This window comes from Diplotaxodon limnothrissa, linkage group LG14, assembly GCF_057381915.1.
Source record: "Diplotaxodon limnothrissa isolate DT_005_m linkage group LG14, D_limnothrissa_male_GT1.1, whole genome shotgun sequence".
Taxonomy (NCBI): domain Eukaryota; kingdom Metazoa; phylum Chordata; class Actinopteri; order Cichliformes; family Cichlidae; genus Diplotaxodon; species Diplotaxodon limnothrissa.
This window is the reverse complement of record NC_140609.1, coordinates 17388121-17407256: the sequence shown is the minus strand read 5'-3', so window position 1 is coordinate 17407256 and position 19136 is coordinate 17388121. Positions and strand designations below refer to the sequence as shown.

The 19136-nt window shown below is 42.0% G+C and overlaps 2 protein-coding genes across 4 annotated transcripts in view; both read left to right on the top strand.

Annotated features, from left to right (window-relative positions):
- Positions 1 to 2298, top strand: part of gramd1bb (GRAM domain containing 1Bb) — a 69405-nt gene extending 67107 nt beyond the window's left edge. For all 3 annotated transcript variants that reach the window (XM_085370997.1, XM_085370995.1, XM_085370996.1), the window contains 3 exons: positions 320 to 427; positions 717 to 837; positions 1192 to 2298. In XM_085370997.1, the coding sequence (XP_085227123.1) occupies positions 320 to 427; positions 717 to 837; positions 1192 to 1281 (319 nt within the window). In that variant the 3' untranslated portion in view covers positions 1282 to 2298. The remainder of the gene's footprint in view (positions 1 to 319; positions 428 to 716; positions 838 to 1191) is intronic.
- Positions 2299 to 9397: 7099 nt separating this feature from the next.
- dact3b (dishevelled-binding antagonist of beta-catenin 3b) lies at positions 9398 to 18341 on the top strand. Its single transcript, XM_085371489.1, has 4 exons — positions 9398 to 9628; positions 15290 to 15422; positions 16228 to 16338; positions 16831 to 18341. The coding sequence occupies exons 1-4, from the start codon at positions 9398 to 9400 to the stop codon at positions 18339 to 18341; spliced, it is 1986 nt and encodes a 661-aa protein (XP_085227615.1).
- Positions 18342 to 19136: the final 795 nt, after the last annotated feature.

The window sequence follows — 19136 nt, the reverse complement described above, 5'->3', positions numbered from 1 at the left end:
TCCCACGTGTGTGTATCAAACTATTTAGCGACGCCCTCGTGTCCTTTATCCTGGCAGAGAGGATAAAGTTTGCAAGTAGATCCAAACTATGTGAGCAAAATGCCCCCAAAGCATAACAGAGATTCATTTAATCATTACATTTGTCATCCGTCTGTATTCAGTATTTATTGAAAACCATCCCACAGTCAAAGTGTACTTTCAGTATACATCAGAGTGCTCATACCAGCTCATTAGAGGCATTATGAATGATTTCAAAGTGAAGCTGAGCCCTCGTTTGTTGACTCTCTTTCTTCATTTCTGTCTCTTTGCCCTCCTCCAGCCTGGTCCTGCTTGTGTTCCTCAACATGATGCTTTTCTACAAACTGTGGATGCTGGAGTACTCTGCGCAGTCCTTAACAACCTGGCAAGGTCTGCGGTTTCATGAAAGGTAAACACACCCCAACAGATCCATGTGTACACACGGTTTAGTGCACTGTTTTTTTCATTACTCTTTACACAGAACTTTCTGTTAAACACATTAAAGATACCCAAACACTGTAATACAATTCCAGACAGGCACACACATCCGTAAAGTAAACTGCATCCATATTGCCTTGAACAGGAAATCTCCACGCTTGCTTACTGATTGTTAGCAGTCCCTTAAAATGGAAATAATGCTTCAGTGCCTGCACCCTTAGGTTGCTGTGTGTGTTTATCTGTGTGTGTGTTTTTCCAAGTAAACTGCCTCAGACGCAGATGGAGTGGGCCCAACTCCTGGAGGCACAGCAGCGGTACCACGATGCTGAGCTGCAAAAGTGGAGGGAGATTATCAAGTCATCCGTAGTGCTGCTGGACCAGGTATAGAAAAAGTTTCTTTTTTTACAGCAGATAGTAAATAATAATATAATTAACATTATTTAAATTAAATAAGATAAATAATAATTCTGAAAATGTAGTTTTACTTTTATTTATGTGTTTCAATATTTTTAATAGTTTCATTTTTAATATTAGTGTAATTTTAATATTATTTCTGCCAGAAGAGATTGTACGTGTTCTCATAAATACATTCAACTCTGACCAAAGCTTACATTTGCTAACTAGCTTGATTTTCATTTATGCTATTGCGACCAAAAGTTTGAATAACTTTTTCGCCTGTTATTAAAATGGAGAAAATACTATTTAACATGTGTTCCTGTTGTTTTGCTTCTTCAGATGAAAGACTCTTTATTGAACCTCCAGAGAGGCATTGGTTTAAGGGACTACCCCTCTGAGACTGAGGAGAAACGCAGTCGCTATCACTGACACACTACCATCAGGCCATGAGGGCATGCTGTGCAATACGGGACCTGTTTTCTTTTTGAACCAGTATGCCGTCAGCGGCAAGACAGAGAGAGAACAGAGAGGGGTGGTGGGACCAATAGTGAGCGGATCCATGGACATAAAGAGAGGAACAGTCATCTCTAGCGTATGGAAGTTAAAACCACCCCCAGAGGACGAAACCACGGACAGAAAGGGTCCCGATCACACACAGGAATCGAGCTATCCCCAACAAGAGGAGGTGCAAGACTTGCTTCCTCTAAACACCTTGGGGATAACCGTTTCCTTCTACTCTCTTTATTTCCAAGTGCATCCTACTGTAAGCCATGTGAGCCAGGAGCGTGGCGGAGAGAGCGAAGGAAAACTACTGCATGCATTTAGACAACCTATCTCCCCTCAGTCAGTGTTAATGTGGTCCAGTTCCAGTCTATGTGTGTCTGAAAAAGAACAGAAGAAGAGGAGAGATTGAGTCAAAGAAAAGGGGAGGGGGATCCTTTTGAGTCTTAACGGCTTTCTACACTCTCCGACTGTTCCAAATCAATCGTACCCTAGAGGTCCTCGCTGCAGCGTCCCTTCAGTAAACCTCCAGGTGATCAGAGGACAGGTTCACTCCACGAGAAAAGACGTATTGTAGCTGGGAGATCAGCTTCACTGATCAGCCCTTATTGCCTTGTTTGAGCCTGGACTGTGTGGTTTCTGTCCGGGCTGGTTCCCTGACATACCGATAAGTAGAGCGTAAGATTGATAAGATGCGATTCGCAGGCTCGGTTTCTCCCGTCACAGTGTTACCTACCTTATGTCGCATTATTTCTCATCCTTCTGATGAAGTCGAATGTATTAGTCTGGGGGAAAAAAGAAAAAAAAAGGCTGGACTTTGATCACAACTTGATAAACTTTGAAACGGGGACGCTGCAGCTAGACCGACCAGTAGGGAGTCCTGTGTTCTTACATGTTTTATTACTAAACTGTGATTATATCTCTTTAAAAATGTTTCAGATTGGAAAGAGGTCATGAATATATTTGAAATATATAAGAATATTTCATTATTATATAATATATATACATATATATATATTTAAAAATATATAAAAAACATTACCTATATTTATTGTTAATTTATGTACATACAGAAATGATCAGAGCTCTAGACCAGTTAAAGAATTTCTAACAAAAAGTGTTTTCTTCTAAAGATGCATGCCAGATATGTCTGTGACATGTCCAGTGTGCAAGTATGATTCTTCATTCGCGCGATTATGTTCGCGCACGTGAGCGTGTGTGTGTGTGTGTGTGTGTGTGTGTGTGTGTGTGTGTGTGCAGGAATTTTTACCATTCCACATGTCTATGTTTCTTTTCTGGCTCTTCCAGCTGGACTGCCTTCTTTTCTTTTTTTAATGCTGATGTGTTTGGATGCTGCCTTGCATTTGTCCCACCAGGGTGCAGCTGCACATTTGAAGAGTTTTGTTCCAAAATGATGTATCAGACAGCTGGAAACAGCCACGATCGATTGGTTAGGTAGTGTCACATGCACATTTGGCTAAGAAGCTAAACGATGCCTGGCTCGACCGCAGGAGGAAACACAAACCCCTTTGAGGTTGTGTCAGTAAGAGCATCTCGCTTAAAATCAAAAATAACCGGAGCTACCTGCTGTGACAACCCTTTCTAAATAAGGGCAGGAAAAAAAAAGTAAAAATATATATTTTTTGCAGTTTGCAAAAATGAAATGGATACATGCTATTTTGGAAATGAACCCTTCGTGCCCCCTGTGAGCAACTCTTCTGTTCATTTCACCACATTAGCTGCCGCTGTTTGCTAAACAGGAAGAGGTTTTGGCATTTTAGGAAATCTGCACATTTGCTGTAAGGTTGGATGATATGATCAGATGCTACTGTCACGTGTGTAAACTAAGTAAGTAAATAAGAAACAAAAAGAAATTAAGCCTGACAGTTTTTGTTCATTCTTTGTAAGTTTAGATCTACCTTCATATTTGGCATCTTGGTAGGATCTTTTCATCTTACTCTCAGTAAAAAAATAAATAAAAAGTGAGAGCATAAGCACATTCCTCAAAATCGAAACCTCTTCCTTTAAAAATACCTGCGTTAACTCAAAATGTACTCTACCTTTCCCCGTTTCAAGTGTCTGTCTTGGATGCAGTGAAAGCATGAGAATTAACTTTATGCAACTAAATTGAACCAAAAGAAAGTAGAAATGTACTTTCACAGAGGACGTATTGTTTTAAATTAAGTATTTATCATGTATGTTATATATATATATATATATATACATACATACATACATACATACATACATACATACATACATACATACATACATACATACACAGGTGTTAGTATGGTGGTTTACTCACTCACCTAACAACATCCCCAGGTTTGATCCCAGAATGATGCACAAATCCCTATTTGGGGTTGCATCAGGAACGGCACCCGGTGTAAAAAAAAAAAAAATAATAATAATTTTATCTGCTGAATCAAACACACGGATCTGCCCGCTATGGCAACCCCCTTGTGAATAAGGGAGCAGCTGAAAGCAGCTATATAAAAAGTAGTGTTACGTTTGCTGAGGCCTCTCCCCGAACTTAGCCTGGCACACCTTCTCGTCCGTTTTCCGGAGCAAAGATTGGACGAGCGATCAGTATGAGGGCAAGCAGATAACTTTACTGTGGCGTGTTCTCGACCGACATATTGAGCGCGTTCCATTTGAAGAAGGCACAGTGACGATAACGCACAGAAACCTTAAGACGTGAATGTGAGCGATTTTGAGATGTTTTCTGTTTTATAGAAATCACCTTCACAATCTCGAAGGCACTGAAAGATTATAGTGAAGTTATGCTTTGTGTGTATGACGGTGCGAATACATGGAAATGTAACTGAAATGCTTTAAGAGTTTGTTTTCAAGTGTAGTGAGTAGATTTTTTCTTCTTCGTTTTCAGATGCTTCTGTAGTAAATGCTTGATTGAGATGGTTTTACTGACACGTTTTCACCGTCGCGGCTGAGTGAAGCAGTTAATGTCACCTCAGTCCAAGTCAGACGCTCGATCGGGCTTTTGAGGAAGCTGTTGCGACAGCAAACTTAAGTTTTATTTCACAAATCTGAACAGTTATGCAAATTTACTTCTTGTTTTTCTTTTTCTTCAGAACTGTTTCTCATTTTTACCAGCAAATTAAACAAATTAAGTTTCATTCTATAGCAATCAACACTTCTTTTTTTTTCTGTCCATTTGCTTTCACTCTTTCTCTCCTAGCATGCACTCACACAGTTAATCTGTGTTAATCGAATGATTGTATGGTTGCTATCGCTGCACAACTGTGGAACCAAGGTGACCTGGGAGATTTTGTCACTGACAGCAGATGGAGTTTCTGTACGTGCTTTGTTAACTGTATCCATTGGGCATTCGCCTAGAGGCAACAGAGCTACCCTTGCAACACAGTGCTGACTAACAGCCTTGGTTAACACACAGTAGGAATCACACGCAACCTCCTGAAAACGACCACTGATTAAAACTCTTCTTCGAGTGTGTCTTGATAAAACATGTACTGTGTAGTTCTGTTCAAAGAGAATTCTGCTGTATGTTTTTTTTAAAGGTTTTGATCTCTAGACTTTTAGTGAAATTTCTACATGAGATGAATATGCTGTATGTATATGTTGTGTATATCTGCAGTGTGCACACACGCACACTGTCAAAAGAATCCGACCTGCGCTGCGCGTAGGTTTTGACTTGCTGATGACTTTTGCCTCATAGAGATGGGAGATAAAAGTGGCTTTCTGGTTCATGTGAAGTAGAGGTTGGAAGTTTGAATAAAGAAAAAATACTAAAACAGATGCTGCTGCTATTTTTGGTGTGGTTACTTTTGAGTTTCACAAATGCAGTAATGAGTGAGAAGAAAATTAACATTCATGAAAATCTGGAACTGAATCACAAAAACGGATCCTTAGCAGATTTGAGAATGAGGTAAATACAACCTCATTCTAAGACAAACAGCAACACGTGAGCTCTTACTGTCAGGATATGTTGTGTTAGGACCCAAGATGGAGAGGTTAACAAAAGGCATTATTGGATTGATGGAAATCTATATAAGGCCAAACACAAAACGATGCAAAACAAGTGCAAACTATTTCAATTCACAAGGGACCAGGGATCAGAATGACGCTAGAGAACTGAACTACACTCTGACAACAGAAAGAAAGTGTATAAATACACAGCGGGGAGATTAGAGCAGAGAAGAAACACCTGGGACACAGTACCAAGACACAGGTGGACAGGAAGTAACTGATGAGAGGGAGGAAAACTGAACACAATGCCCACGAGACTAAGGATTAGCAAACTAAAACAGGGAACATAAATAGAGAGTCAGGGACTATGGAATGTGAACCTGACATGAACATATAAACTACAGGGAGTGCAGAATTATTAGGCAAATGAGTATTTTGTCCACATCATCCTCTTCATGCATGTTGTCTTACTCCAAGCTGTATAGGCTCGAAAGCCTACTACCAATTAAGCATATTAGGTGATGTGCATCTCTGTAATGAGAAGGGGTGTGGTCTAATGACATCAACACCCTATATCAGGTGTGCATAATTATTAGGCAACGTCCTTTCCTTTGGCAAAATGGGTCAAAAGAAGGACTTGACGGGCTCAGAAAAGTCAAAAATAGTGAGATATCTTGCAGAGGGATGCAGCAGTCTCAAAATTGCAAAGCTTCTGAAGCGTGATCATCGAACAATCAAGCGTTTCATTCAAAATAGTCAACAGGGTCGCAAGAAGCGTGTGGAAAAACCAAGGCGCCAAATAACTGCCCATGAACTGAGAAAAGTCAAGCGTGCAGCTGCCAAGATGCCACTTGCCACCAGTTTGGCCATATTTCAGAGCTGCAACATCACTGGAGTACCCAAAAGCACAAGATGTGCAATACTCAGAGACATGGCCAAGGTAAGAAAGGCTGAAAGACGACCACCACTGAACAAGACACACAAGCTGAAACGTCAAGACTGGGCCAAGAAATATCGCAAGACTGGTTTTTCTAAGGTTTTATGGACTGATGAAATGAGAGTGAGTCTTGATGGGCCAGATGGATGGGCCCGTGGCTGGATTGGTAAAGGGCAGAGAGCTCCAGTCCGACTCAGACGCCAGCAAGGTGGAGGTGGAGTACTGGTTTGGGCTGGTATCATCAAAGATGAGCTTGTGGGGCCTTTTCGGGTTGAGGATGGAGTCAAGCTCAACTCCCAGTCCTACTGCCAGTTTCTGGAAGACACCTTCTTCAAGCAGTGGTACAGGAAGAAGTCTGCATCCTTCAAGAAAAACATGATTTTCATGCAGGACAATGCTCCATCACACGCGTCCAAGTACTCCACAGCGTGGCTGGCAAGAAAGGGTATAAAAGAAGAAAAACTAATGACATGGCCTCCTTGTTCACCTGATCTGAACCCCATTGAGAACCTGTGGTCCATCATCAAATGTGAGATTTACAAGGAGGGAAAACAGTACACCTCTCTGAACAGTGTCTGGGAGGCTGTGCTGCTGCTGCACGCAATGTTGATGGTGAACAGATCAAAACACTGACAGAATCCATGGATGGCAGGCTTTTGAGTGTCCTTGCAAAGAAAGGTGGCTATATTGGTCGCTGATTTGTTTTTGTTTTGTTTTTGAATGTCAGAAATGTATATTTGTGAATGTGGAGATGTTATATTGGTTTCACTGGTAAAAATAAATAATTGAAATGGGTATATATTTGTTTTTTGTTAAGTTGCCTAATAATTATGCACAGTAATAGTCACCTGCACACACAGATATCCCCCTAAAATAGCTAAAACTAAAAACAAACTAAAAACTACTTCCAAAAACATTCAGCTTTGATATTAATGAGTTTTTTGGGTTCCCTGAGAACATGGTTGTTGTTCAATAATAACATTATTCCTCAAAAATACAACTTGCCTAATAATTCTGCACTCCCTGTAGACACACATTAAAGCTAAACAAACATGGAGGCGAAAGCTGACAACTCGCTGAGATGAAACAAGGAGCGAGGGGACAGAAAAGGGAACTGATACTATTTAAAGAAGAACTGACGACATAAATAAGAAAACTCTGGAAAAAAAAAAACACAAAACTCGAAAGAGTAAATAGCATAGAATTAGAATTTACTTCACAAACTCAAAAATAAATGGAAAAAAATCAATCAGTGACTCTGACAGTCTAAGAACCTAGCACCATGTCGCTTTTAAGAAGTGCAGAAGCAGCACATAAAAAAAGCAAAGTACACCTCATGATTCAGTAGTTTCTGATTCTTCTCTATAGTTTTTGTTGATTCAGTTCAGTGAGATTTCATTCTTCCACCACAGCATTTCAATCAGGTTGAGATCTGAACTTTGTTGCCACTGAAACACTTTGATTGATCCCTTTTTTTTGGCCATTCTTTTGTAGATTTGCTTCTGTGCTTGAAGTCACTGCTGCATAACCCAGTTTAGGAAGCTTTAGTTGTCAAACAGATGGCCTCATATTTGACTCTAGAATACTTTGGTATCCACAGGAGCTCATAGTCGACTCGCCAGCTACCCAGGCCCTGTGGCTGGTTGGTATGAGGTGCTTGTGCTGATTTTCTGTCTTGTTCTCCAGACATGGTGCTGTGCATTATTGCCAAGCATCTCCACTTTAGTTTTGTCTGTGCAAAGCACATTGTTCTAGAAGAATTTGTTCAGAAGCAACTTTGGAAACCTGAATGGAGCTGCCCTGTTCCTTACAGAGAGAATGGGCTTTGTTCCAGCAACAGTTACAAAAAAGGCATATTTGATCAGTGTTTTTTATTTGTACTATGATGAACTTTAACATTTAGCATGTTAACTGAGACCTTTAGAGTCTTGGGGTTTTCTTGTTTTGGTTTCTAAGATTCTAAGATTGTTGCTGATGTCTTTCCTCTGTGGCATCATGTTAACACACACCTGAATTCTCCAGACAAACAAAGTGCCAAAACTTCTGCTTTAATGGAGATGTTCACACTAATTCAGCTAATTCAGCTAATTCAGTGCATTTCATTGGCAGCACCCAGCCCACACTCTTAATACTGTTAAGAAATAATCGTGTACTTAATATTTTGCACACTGCTTCTGCATCGTGCTTTAATGTCTGTTGAATAAATAATGACGCGTTTTAATATGTCATGCCTTCTTGTTGTTGTATAACTTGCTAAGGACCGAATGATTTTTATTATATTCTGATATCTAAAACCTTAGGATTTAAAGAGCATATACTTTCTTTTGACTGCGGTTGCTACAGACACAATATGGTTGACCTTTCTTGCACAGACTAAACAAAATCGTGCACTTTATAAAACATTCATAAACATTTTTACAGCGTTGATTGGAAGACGTGTTCTGCATTCCTCAGCATCCAGAAGACATGCAGCACCGCGAGCAGCGGGGGGTGAAATGAAGAAGGAGGAAAACTTGTTTCCCTCAATAAATCATGAGTTAATCGTTTTCTATAGAAGACACATGGAGATGAGGCAGATCAATACAAACTAGATGTTGGTGAAAAGATATGTGACGATCACATTATTGGATCCTCTTCACTTGATGCCCTTTTTTTCTGTCTTGTCGTTGTTTAATTCATTTCTCCGTTGGCGACGTTAAATTGCTTCATGCGTTTTACTGCCTCCTGAAGAATTACATTAGTGTAGGTCCATGATGGGAAGATGGGTGAGGTCGACGCCTCGCTGTCATGAATCAAGGGGGATGGGACATCGTTTACGCGCATCACCCCGCCAGCCCCTCGTGTCCAATGAAGGCTGAGAGTGGATTTACAAAGGGGCGGAAGGCTCGAGCCCCACTTTTTCGCCGTGGCTGGTCGCAGAGGGCGGAGCTCTGTTCCTGCCGTTTGACAGCTGCGAAATAGAAAATGTATAGCGGATAGACAGTCTGGAGAACCATGCAGCTCCAAGGCAACCATACTATCACAAGGAAAGGGATACAGCATGGCCCTTTATAGCCTGCGCTTGCCCTCGTAAATCTGGGTCAACTGGAGAGCGCAAACTACAATACAAGGGAACTAAGTAGCTTTCATTGCACATAATTCCTGGATCTGAGAGGCATGCATCGTGCCTTCTCGTATCCCGTAACTGTGGAACGCAGTCGAACCAAAGAGCGCTTGGAGGCGTGTTTGGCCGGGCTATGCGAACTGGAGCTCCGCAGACAGCGGCAGGAGTGTCTGGTTCTGGGGGCGCTGGCTCTGGGAGACCCGCTTGCCCAGGAAAGCTCCAGAGGAGAGCTGAGATGTTTCAGCAGCTGGGGCCAGGAAAACTTGACACTGAGACGTCAGCTGGTAAGAAGTTTGTGTTGAGCCTTTTACTGCAACTGTATGTTTGCATTCCAGCCCTCCCGCATTACCCCACCCTGTGATAAAAGAACTCCACCTTATACCCCTGTCATGTATCACAACTCTACATACTTTTGAATATCTAATAGCCTTCAGCGTAGACTCATTGAAACCCGCTTGACCGCTGGATGGTCTTCTAGTTTGGGCAGCGCCTTTTGTGCTGCTGTGAAGTCTAGCTGCAAAGAAAAAAAAGTTACTCAACTTGATTAATAGGCTCTCTGTTTGAAAGGGTGTAATGCGTTACTCTGCTTTTTGGCTGAGATTTATGCCCCTGGGGAACGAAATCAGGGGGTGGAGCAGCCGCCGTTTGTGCCACAGACCGACTATTTAATGGCCCATTGTTCCCTCCGCCTAGACTTTTATATTCCACTTAACAAGCTCTCATTTGTGCTCTCCGCACATCATAAATGGATGAATTATTCCTCTTGCTTTTCTGTTGCTGGTGGAGCTAACGTTTTTATGTGAACATTAGCATCCGTGTAATTCATGGAATGTTGTTTTGTTTTGTTTTTATTTACGTGACGCTCAAGCAAAATAAGACCGATATGTTGCCAGAGTAAAACGGGCGGGGAGGGGGGAGGGGGTTAAAACTGGTTCTATAACGGCAAATAGAAGTTTCACTAACAGCATTACATCAGCGGTTCACACGGGGAGTTTCACGCACCAGTGAGCACTTATCTGCGCTGAAAACGGTTCTTCTTCACTTTCTCTCTTTTTTTGCCCAAGTTTTTATGTCTCGGTGAGGTTTAATTCCGTTTTAACTTCTGGTGTTGTCTCAACATTACTACAAAAGCATGGCATTATTAAAGAGGGTGGAAAAAAGGGAGAAATTAAATCAGCCTCCTCCTCTTCACATCTCCAGCCCCCCCTCCCTTCTTCTCCTCCTCCTCCGCCGGGGCCCTAACAATAGGCGCATATGGAGCAGAATACTAATGATGGCGATCGAGGCCCCAGTGAGAGTAAAAGGCGCACATAGGTGGCTCTCCGCACTGGCTTTAGAAATATGACATGATATGATTTTCTGTTAAAAAATAAATAAATTAACGATCAAAATAAAGTGAGTTTTTCGAGAGTGCCACGCGCAGTTATGCTCACATGTCCACCGGTGCCTTAGGAGCTGCCAGCGCATTTCATCCACATCAGCTGGAGAGTGACGAGTGAAGGCGAGTGAAGGAGTGACACGAGTTTCCTCACAAGGGCGCATAATTTCCCCGTTTTCATTTCTGCGCAATTCGCCTTTGGATCGATGTTTATTAACTGTTGCGCTCATCCAAGCGTGTGAGTAATTACACGGGAAAGTCCTGGGAGAATATTTGGACCCGACAGGACTCTAATTGAAGCCTCAAATTGAGTCTTCGTGATATCAGGTCACCATCTGCGTCCGAGCTAAATCCCCAATCTCATTTCGCGTGTAGGTTAAAGTCTGCAAAATGTATAGTTCACGGTGTGACATAGAAACAACTGACCCATGAGACTGACATCGTGTGTGCCTTGAACATGAATGTGGCCCCAAACAGGCTGAGAGATGCAATTTTTTTTCTTCTTTTCCCCCCTTCTTCATACAGTATGTGGTGTTGAAGGTGTTGACAGCTGTGGGACGCCAGACAGCAGCTGGGAAAGCACGAATCTCTGACCTCCCTCTCAGCTTCCCTGCTGTGTGTTTTTGGAGAGAGTGGAAGGGATTATATGAATTTTGTATGAATGTGGCACACATGCATCCATCAGCGGAGAAGTGATTTTAGGGGAGAAAATGTGCTCTGAAATGTTATTTAATCTCCTCTGAAGAATATTAATTGGCCTAGGGGATGTAAACCAAATTTTTAATTATTGCATGTTTGGGCACATAGAAAAAAATCTTTGCATTCTACAGGATTGTGTGTTTGTATCTACAGTGGATTTTGCTATTGTTTTGTGTCTTTGCTGAACTGCTGGCTCATCATCAATCAGGCTGTGTGTGTCCTTGTGTTAAGACAGCAGCGCATCATTAGTGAACGTATAGTCTGCTCAGCAGTGACTGATCACTCGCATGATGGTTTACTGCGCTTTGTTCTGGCACACAAACAAAAACCTCAACCGGTTTTTGTTTGTGCTCTTTGGTTTCTTTGTGTACACAGCCGTTCAAGCAAATAAGCTTCAGAAAATATACAAATTATGCACACTGACGATACACACGTGCAAACATTATGATACAAGCTCACTTTGAGATCGACTCTCATTTAGTTATGCAATTTTCAGTCACATGAGCACAGCCTGTTTCAAGTCTTTCTTTAAGGATTCCCTTTGCAGGCCATGCACCCTGCTGCTGTGCCTACGAGCCACTGCGCACACTGAACAGATTCAGAGGAAACTAATTAATACTATTCACAATGCAATGGATAAACTCTTTGTGTGCGTGTGAAGAACTTCCTCCCAAAATCACTGAATATATTTTACCAAACTAAAACAAATAATTTAAAATGTGTCCACGTGCTCTGAAGAAATAAGAGATCAGTAGCTGAGCAAACACGGGGGGCAGGGTGCCCTGTGTTTGTGCATGTGCTGTGCATGTGTGTGTGTGTGTGTTTCCGGCCTCCCACTGTGGATCCAGTCACAACATAGCTTTAATTATAGAGAGTCCAGCAGTGAGGCTGCATGCTTTGTGCTCTCTGTTCAATAGATTTCTTTATCCTGGCAATATTGTTTCAAAGACCCACCGGCCTTCACTGGTCATTGGTCCTTTCTAAAAAAAAAAATACAGAGACACTTTTGCCTGCTTCTGTGTTGTCTTGCAGAAAAACCCAATGTGTGACTGAATTTGAATGTATCTTTCTATATCAACAGAGACAATCCACTCTTATTAAACTCTGCAGCATCACGTTCTGCACACACACTAAAGCGCAGTAGCTAATGACAGGAAAATTTGCCCAGTCACTGTTCATGTCCCTGGTTTCACCTGGCCTCACCTGCTGCTCAGTGTTTTTCACTGAGAGAACAGGTGGTCCTGATGTGTTGTACAGCCACAGCAGCTTAATGGCTATAAGTGAGACTGGCTGCACAGTGTTCTTCATCTCCCCCATCCCCCAGCAGCCTGCAGGATGCAGTAAAAAAAAAAAGAAGCAATAATACAGTGTGCAGCATGTCTGGGAACCAGTGTGAGACCTGTAATAACAGAGTGCAGTCAAAGCAAAATGTCACAGTATAAACCAAATGGTTTGTTCATCCACAGAGATTTGTTTGTTTTTTTGTTATAAATTAATATCCAGCCCTGTGTTTGTGCATATGTCCACAATTAGATGGCAGTCAGTTGCCACTCTGAAATAGCATCATTGATTTATTGATTTCCAATAGCCTCCCCTCCTCTCAGCATTTCTTTACCACAAACCAGCACCCAACGTTTCTGCCATACAAAACAGTATTGATATAGTGATGCTAGCGCTTTGTTTATAGTAAGACAATAAGGCCGCTAGCAGAGACAAAAGAGGTGACAGTATTTGGGGTGAAGAGGTTGTCTGTGCTTCCATTATGATTGCATTAAGTCTGCAGGACAGGGGAGTTAGAGCCTAAAGGCACTGACAGAGATCTCTCAGACACATTGAGCCACTTCCTGTTATAAACATTGTCTTTTCACACATTACTGTTCTGAATAGATAATAACAGCACTGTAACACAAAAAGAATGATCATGTCTGTTTGGTGATCTTTTTAATTTGATGTTAGCATGCCACTATGTCGCTTGCACAAAATGTTACAGGGAATGTTTTGCAAATGAATGACCACCGTTAGATCAGTTGTGGTGAAAACATTTGTAAAAGCAGCCTGAGATTTTAAGATTAAATGAGCATGTATTTGACCCTAATGCAGTTTGTTTATAGACCACATAGAGGAGTAGAAAATGCCACAATACGTAAACACTTTTAAAGTTCTTATGTTCGATTACGTTGGGTGACTTTTCGTCAGCTACAATTCATTACATTTTAATCAGAAGTCTTTTAGAGCAATCTGTGGCTGATTGATGAGCAACAGCTGAACCTACCATCCCTATATAGCCAGGCATTTACAGTGGTTGGCTGGTTCAGTTGTACTTGATGATTTACACCTTTGCATAGTGAGTGTGCGCTTCTTCTTTATGGATGAAGGCTTCAAGTCCCAAAGTGGTGCACAGCACAGCTTAAAAGCCACTTTGTTCCAGCACCACCCAAATAAACAAATCCCTGCTTTGATGCTGTGTTGATTCTCTGATATTATTTATTTATGTATTTATTTATTTACGTATTTATTTATTCAGTATTCTGCATTATCTTTATCTGTTGTCTGTTAATAATACAGTGCATTCTTAGAGGATTTCTAACGAGCTTCTCTGCATGTCATCCAGCTACATGTGTCGACGATGACAGAGCTCAGGGAGGAGTTGTCTGTCGTGAGAAGTGTGTAATGTGAAAAGTGTCACCTTGTTATGAGGGCACGCTCAATCGCCTGGTAATGAAGTCTCTTAACGAGCGTTGCGTGTCAGCCATATTAAATCCAGCCATCTAAAATGCCTGTATTAGGTCTGCGTGTATCAGAGAAGGTATTACTCACGTTGCTGACACAGTTTGTTTATAGACTCAGATTCTGGGTACTTGTCTTCCTCACAAGTGCAACAAGGAAGGGTTAGGTTGTGACAGCTAGCTGTCATAATGAAAGATAGCCTGCAGGCAGTGAATCAAAGTCCATTTAACGTCCTCTAAAGTCTTGCAAACAGAGCTGTCTGTGCACTTGTGTTAACCCATTCAGGTAGACGGGCATGGAAATGCGTGCCCATGTTAAGTGTGTGTGTCACATGCTGTCAATATGACACCAGCAAAAAATGATCAGGCTGGATGAACCAGCATGTTTAATTACTCGGTTTTACCACAAACAGATGGGTAAATGGGAGGGTGGGGGATTGTAGTGGTTTGAGGAAGGCTGTGTGAGGTAGCGGGGTGGGCTTCCAAATGGTAAACACACAAGTGTAAGAACGACAGCGTTATTTATTTATTTGTTTTGGGGGGACTTTAACATATGTTTAACATATACCCAGTCTCATTTGTTGCTGGTTTGAGCTAAATGAGCAATTATTTGTATATCTGGCTCGCGAGTGTCTGCAAGCACGTGTGTGTGTGTGTGTGTGTGTGTGTGTGTGTGTGTGTGTGTGTGTCCACCCACATGAAATAACACCCCACCCTCCCTCTTCCCCCTCCTTCACAGTGCTATGAATTATTCATGTTTCAACCTCTTCAGTAAGCCTGCTTTTATAAATGATGGTCATGTGATGGCCACGTTTCGATTTTACACACTTCTGCATCAGAGTTTTGGCTTTGTTATTTTTATTTATTGGTTTTAATATTTTCAGGCATTATAAATTAGGAGCAATGTTGCAGCTGGAGAAACAAGCTGCGAACGATTCACAGCTGTGCTTCTGCCATTAGCATATCCAGAAAGCACTCATTAAACTACAAACACTGCTGGAATTTTTTTTTGTTTTTTTGCTTTGTTCCTAAAATCAATCATTTTTGCTTCGTACTGTCTACTTAACATTTATTTTCCCATCAGTTCAACCAGTTACAGACTGCAAGAAAATAGTCTGAATGCATGTTTGCCTGTTTTTCAGAGTGCTCTTCAGAGCTCCCCGTGGGGTCTAATGCAAACGCTGGAACAGCAGGTGGGAGAGCTGAGGATCGACGCTGCTGATGACTGTTGTGACAGAGCCCAAGGAGAAACTGGCAACAGTCGACCGAGTTCTGGTACTTATTTCTGCAAGGCAGTGAAATCAAAGTGCAAACACACTATATAATTCCCTTTTTTCAGTAAATGAAGTTGTTTTTTTCCAGAGTGTTGCTCAGCTGAACGAAACTTGTGTTCTTTGTATTTCATGTTTGAGTCTCTGCTCTTATTGTTCCTTTATGCTCCAGTTGTTTGTGATTTTAATCTGTGGCCTATTTGTGAAATGCAGTGAGAAACTTTTCTATTTTTTTGAGGAGTGGAATGAGTTATAAGAGATGAGATAAGCCTTTCTTTTTCTATTGGTGCCTTTGCCTCACAGCAAGAAGGTCCTAGGTTTGAGTCCAGTTTGAGGCCTTTGTGTGTGGATTCTCCTCCCACCGTCCAACGATATGCGTGGGATGTGGTTAATTCTGTTCAGTTATGATCAGAAGTTTACATAGACTCATAATCTGTGTGAATGTCATGGTAATTTGAGGATTTTAAAGATTTCTTTGAACCCTTCTTTTTCCAGAGTAAAATGATTGTACAATATAAGGCCTGTTAACCTCTCACTAATTAGAAGTTAATAGGCTGTGTTGTTGTTGTTCAATTAAAAGACATTGCAGAACCTTCAGCATCACTCATTAAAAGATTTAAGTGACTGTGCATATATGTGCATATATGAGCCTGTATGTATCCTTTTGACCCTGTGTACATTCAAGAAAATCCCAAACCAAGTCATTAAAGATGCATGCTGTGCAATCATTCCACCATGGAAAAAAAAACAGTTCAAAGAAATCATTAAAATTGCGATGAATTAATTACACTAATTACACTGTGTCCTAGGTTTCTATGAATCAAGTGAAGGTCAGTCACCAAAAGGAAAATCTTGTACCACTGAGCCCACAGAGAGTGTCTCCTCCTGGGCTTACACCAGTGACAGGCCAAAGTCTGTGGGTAAGCAAGACTATCAGACGTGGAAGATTTGAGATATTGTGAAACCTGCATATGTGCTCTTGTTGAAGTAAAATGATTAACATATTAGCACATACTCTGCATATTAGCATGAGAAAACAGCAGACTCTTAGTCAACTGTCTTTATGTGAAAGAGGCTTAATAAACATTAGAAGACTTATTCTTTTTATTTTAGGGTTTTCTGTAGACTGGATTTTGGCTCTGTTCTGATTACCATCTTATTAGGTCAAAGATGAGGATGCGTCAGACCCAGCCTAATAACAAGTGCAATTCTATTATTTGTCTTTTTGTTAAATGCTAGTATTGCAAATGTATGGGAACAGACTGAGAGTGGCATGGCTGCAGACTCTTAGTTTTGAGATTATTTATTACTGTTTAACTATTAGAACTTTTATTGATCACCTCATAGTTATGCATTCAGGATGATTTTACTTACTACTTCACTTATTTCTCAATATTTCTCTCTGCAATCAGGAGACCCCCTTATGCTGGATGGAGAATTTGATGCACCACTTCTACGCACCACGCTACCCCGCTCTTTCTCTGCCCCCTACCCACCTCTTGAGGGTATTGCTGAGGAGGGCACTGCCATTGACTCCTGGCAGTGGGACCCCAGTGGAGACAATGGTGGCTGGGAGCAGCAACCTGAAGAGGATCAGGTCACCGAAGAGGACTATCAGCTGGCTTTGAAGGTAGAGGGTTACATCCTGAGTCTCATCCAACGCCATACCCTCACACCAAGACCTTGTCAGCCTCGCACCACTCTTAGCCCTGACCCCCCATACTGCAGTGGCTCTGGACACAGCTCCCTACACAGGATAACTCCTTCTTTAACCACAGAGCACCGCCCTTCTGATCATCATCTTCAGCCCCATGGTGACCTTTCTACAAATCCTAATGGCCAGGGATGGGGTTGTGACCTGGAGCGAGAGGCCTGTGGTGGGGAGGCCCCATCTTTGGAGGAGGACTGTTATTTAGCGCTGCCCTACCCCCAGCCCAATCTAATTTCCCTGGCTGGAAGGCTACCATCCCCTCCGCCCTCACTGGACCATAACTGTGGAGTTGGGGCTCTTGACCTTTGTTGTGAACCCCCATCCCCCCATCATTATCTACATCCACAGCCCCCTATTCTTCACATGCACAGTTTAGTAAGTGCTCAGTATATTCCTGGACAAGCCTGTCATGCCCCTCTGTGCTCCCCAAGACATTACAACCAAGAGCAGCCAAAGTCCAACCAAGTTTTCACATCTCCTGATCACCTCAACTACAGAGCATCTAAGAAAAATCACAGCGAGAGACAGAGATCCAAGAAGTCAAGCAGTAAAACCAATAGATCCCAGTCTGAAAACAGCCTCCTGGGTCAGCGGGTGCTTCCAGAGAGGAGGTACAGCACCACAGAGAGGCCCCAAGGCAGAGGTGATCCTCATACACTGCCTCAGAATCAAAACCAGGTTGTAGGACACCAGGTGGTCTACAACGGCCACAACGAGAGCCGACGCTGGCGATCTAACCTGGAGCTCAGCCAAGATGAGGGGGAAGTCCAAGCAGGGCAGGTACACAGACGACCACCTCGAAAAGTTCGCCACGGCCCTTCTTGTTCCCATTCCCAACCCCAGAACTACCACCAACAGCAGCACGCCAAGCACTGGCAGCAGGACTTTCAGGAAAGCGCACCTCTCTGTCAGGGGGAGGAGAGCTATGGTGGTGCTGCCCCCGCAGAGTCCGAGTCTAGCATGAGCGAGGTATATTCTCCAGCCTCCAGCTCGCTATCCAGCGACTCAGATGAGAGCGGGGGGCTGGTGTGGCCCCAGCAGCTGCCACCCCGCCTTGCTTCTACCTCTTCTTCATCCTCTCCTTCACCACAAGCCACTGCCAATACCCCATCTCAACCAAAAGCCTTTGTCAAGATAAAAGCTTCCCACGCTCTGAAGAAGAAGATTCTCAGATTCCGCTCAGGGTCGCTTAAAGTCATGACTACTGTATGAGAAACTCGTCAAACTAGTTTTAAACACATACTCGTCAGTAACTTACTTGCCACCAAATCCTATGTCAAATATCACATCCCATCTTTATATTCAATCTACAGTATGTCATAGTGAGATGCCTTTACATGTATTGGCATGAATAATGATCTATTCAAAGATCTTTCATTTGTACTATCTGGTTACATTTATCTTCCAGTTGACAACCATCAGACACAAGACTAATGGGCAGTATACTGCTCTAATGGATGACAACTGATACCAAATGACATGTACCACCTAGAAGCGGAGTGACTGAATATGCTGGCAGTTTTTCCTCTGTTTCATTTGCTCTCATCAGATAATTGTGGTTAATCAATGTATTACTGATATTTTCACCAAGTCACATTATTAGTCTAAAAACTATATCAAATCTTTGTGATACGGGCCTTAAAACATACTAGGTAAATTTGCTGTGTTCAGATTTCATAATAACCTCTGATGGTCTTTTTTAAAGATTATGCTTTTTGCTGAAAGTCATAAAGTAAACAGGAATTTCTTTTAATTCTTTGTGCTAAACTGCATTCAAACGCAAGCAAAAATCGACATATTAGCAAAAAATCTACAACTAAACTTTGCAATGCACTTGAAATGTTGGAGTTAATCCACTAGAATTGTGCGAATTAATATCTCCCTATTCCTACAAATTCACAATCCTCTGTAAGAAAGTCAAGGGAACGATTTAGAAAAGGGTTAGGATACTTTTCTGAATGTGGTATGAGTGCTAAAACTTAACTGAATAACCATGTTTAAATTTGG

What these genes read in the sequence shown, in the direction of transcription:
- dact3b (XM_085371489.1), top strand. Translation starts at nt 9,398, where the DNA reads ATGCATCGTGCCTTCTCGTATCCCGTAACTGTGGAACGCAGTCGAACC. An exon ending in CAACAGTCGACCGAGTTCTG is followed by an intron (nt 15,423 to 16,227) that starts GTACTTATTTCT and finishes ACTGTGTCCTAG; the next exon opens with GTTTCTATGAATCAAGTGAA. An exon ending in TGACAGGCCAAAGTCTGTGG is followed by an intron (nt 16,339 to 16,830) that starts GTAAGCAAGACT and finishes CTCTGCAATCAG; the next exon opens with GAGACCCCCTTATGCTGGAT.